At 33.4% G+C, this 2,500-nt stretch overlaps 2 protein-coding genes across 3 annotated transcripts in view; both read right to left on the bottom strand.

Annotated features, from left to right (window-relative positions):
* Positions 1-2,500, bottom strand: part of LOC144968485 (activating signal cointegrator 1 complex subunit 3-like) — a 232,020-nt gene that overhangs the window by 160,139 nt on the left and 69,381 nt on the right. The gene's annotated exons all lie outside the window — the stretch shown is intronic.
* The window catches only part of LOC144968487 (uncharacterized), a 38,586-nt gene that overhangs the window by 561 nt on the left and 35,525 nt on the right, over positions 1-2,500 (bottom strand). For both annotated transcript variants that reach the window (XM_078906913.1, XM_078906912.1), the window contains exon 2: positions 1-978. This exon is cut by the window's left edge. In XM_078906913.1, coding sequence (XP_078763039.1) covers positions 1-236 — 236 coding nt within the window. In that variant the 5' untranslated portion in view covers positions 237-978. The remainder of the gene's footprint in view (positions 979-2,500) is intronic.

Raw genomic sequence — 2,500 nt, 5'->3', positions numbered from 1 at the left:
TCCCGAGCGTTCCTCATCTCCATAATCCTCTCCGTCAAACGATGGGATATCTCCTTCTGCTCAGACACTGCCTTGCGGACTTCGACCAACCTCTCCTGAAGGTCCGCCTCAGTGCGGTCCATCTTGTTGGTCACGTGGACCGCTATGAGGGAGAGGTCGAGGAGACACACGGCCAGGAGGAAATGCCAGTGGCCGAACGGCCGAATCATGGAGACAAGTTCGAGCATAAGAGACATTGGTGGTTGGTTATAATTGTATAAAGATTTGCCACAAAAATAATTGTTTAGTTGCTTTCACGAGTTTTATGGCGCTTATTTCAGAGCCAGTAAAGAGGAAGGTGACAGAATTGTAAAAATATCTGGCAGCAGGCGATCCGTGAAAAAACAAATCCTAGGCTTAAGTTTGCATCACGTTATATTCACTGTTATAATGGAAACACAATATTTTAGAAGAAACAAATCCACTAAGAACTGAAGAAAATTCGCGTGATATTTTTTTTTTAATTGATGGTGAATATGGGGTAGAATTATCAGTCTCCCTAAATCCAGATTGGTCCTCGGTATTTTTTGTCGGCTGGCTCATATATCTTCCAGAACGAACAAAGAGTAATCTTGCAAAGATACTTAATAAATATATAACTATTTGTAGACAATGCAGTTGAAAACTCCACGCTGATTTCACGTTGACAAATCCGTAAGAATACAAATAAGTAGACCATTACATTTTACTCTTTTCACAACAATTCTGGAGATTTCACGTGGACAAAGTCGGCATTTCGTTCGCATGTAAAATAGAACGGTACATCGGCTGATTATTTGGTTGAAAAGTGATCCATGGAAGAAAAAAAAACATTACAACATGGGTTGAAACTTGGATTTGACTGAAAAAACTCGCTTGAATTTTATCGTCATTTTGCTGGTTGCGAAATTTATTGGTGAGAGGAGAACAGTGGCTTGATTTTTGGTGGCGGGTTGGTATCTGAGGATGACAAGGGAAAAAAAAGCATTAATGTCACGATTGTGAAATTGTGCATATCACATGAAAAATAAACATCAAAGTTTTATATACATATTTGTAATTATTCAAGTATAATTTAGGTTAAGACATAAAAATATACTCGACATTTGCGTTTGATAAGAGACTGATGATGCCTAAGGTGCAACTGAAGCCCCAAGAGGATTAGTATGTAAGTAAGAGACTGGTGATGCAGAGGAAGAATGTAGACGGCAAACTAGCTGAGGGAAATCTCTTTTTCAATCCACTGAATTTTGATGTATCTAATTGCGATTAAGTTTCTCGCGTCTGTGAAAGTGGAAAAACGACCAATACAGGCGCCATTTTTATAAATGTTTAATAGTATCTAATACCTAGTAATTGCTCCTGATTATTTCCTATAAAATGAAGGCATGCTGTTAAGTGGTGGAACTGAGATGGACAATATCTGGGTCGAGACACTATAGAGTCCTGAATAATCGGTACTAATTTGCCACACTCACTGAAAGAACAATAATTTTACCCTCGCATAAAATGACTGAATCGCAGTTACAGTTTAAGCCAGAAAAGTGAAAAAATAGTCAGTCTCGCAACTATTTTATGATTATCTCGAATGAAGTCTTAATTATAACTATAGTCATCCGACGGTCCCAAGTTTCATTAGGCGAAAAATATCGTGACTAGTATGGAACTCATCGCGTCAAGCTAGAGGGAGGGGGTGGAGGTCGGAATGAATTAGATAAAGAAAATTGGTTATAAGTCAAAATTATTAAGAATTTAAGAAATTTCTCCGCTCTTTGAAATTTAGCGAAGAAAACTCGTTTTCTTATTTATAATAAATCAAACAAATATATTATTATTTGTATACAATGCAGTTGAAAACTCCACGCTGATTTCAAGTTGACTAATAGTTGAATCTCCGTAAGAATACAAATAAGTAGACCATTACATTTTACTCTTTTCACAACAATTCTGGAGATTTCACGTGGACAAAGTCGGCATTTCGTTCGCATGTAAAATAGAACGGTACATCGGCTGATTATTTGGTTGAAAAGTGATCCATGGAAAAAGCATTACAACATGGGTTGATTAAATTTTAAGCATCAAGTTCAACTCGAGATAATAATAATAATAATAATAATAATAATAATAATAATAATAATAATAATAATAATAATAATATAATAATAACAATAATAATAACAATAATAATTATAATAATAATAATAATAATAATAATAATAATATAATAATAATATATAATAATATAATAATAATAATAATAATAATATATTATTATTATTATAATAATAATAGTAATAATAACAATAACAATAATAAATAATAATAATATAATAATAATAATAATAATAATAATAATAATAATAATAATAATAATAATAGCATTTTGAGACGATTGGCCACCCACATCGTGATCACTGTGATCATCTAGTCAAACAACTGTCAGCAATACATTCGGTGCTTTGCCGTATATTAAATACTATCT

Source organism: Berghia stephanieae, chromosome 3, assembly GCF_034508935.2.
Source record: "Berghia stephanieae isolate SIO BIC M18660-M18661 chromosome 3, UCSD_Bste_1.3, whole genome shotgun sequence".
Taxonomy (NCBI): domain Eukaryota; kingdom Metazoa; phylum Mollusca; class Gastropoda; order Nudibranchia; family Aeolidiidae; genus Berghia; species Berghia stephanieae.
The sequence above is the reverse complement of the archived record's forward strand: the minus strand, read 5'-3'. Positions and strand labels throughout refer to the sequence as shown.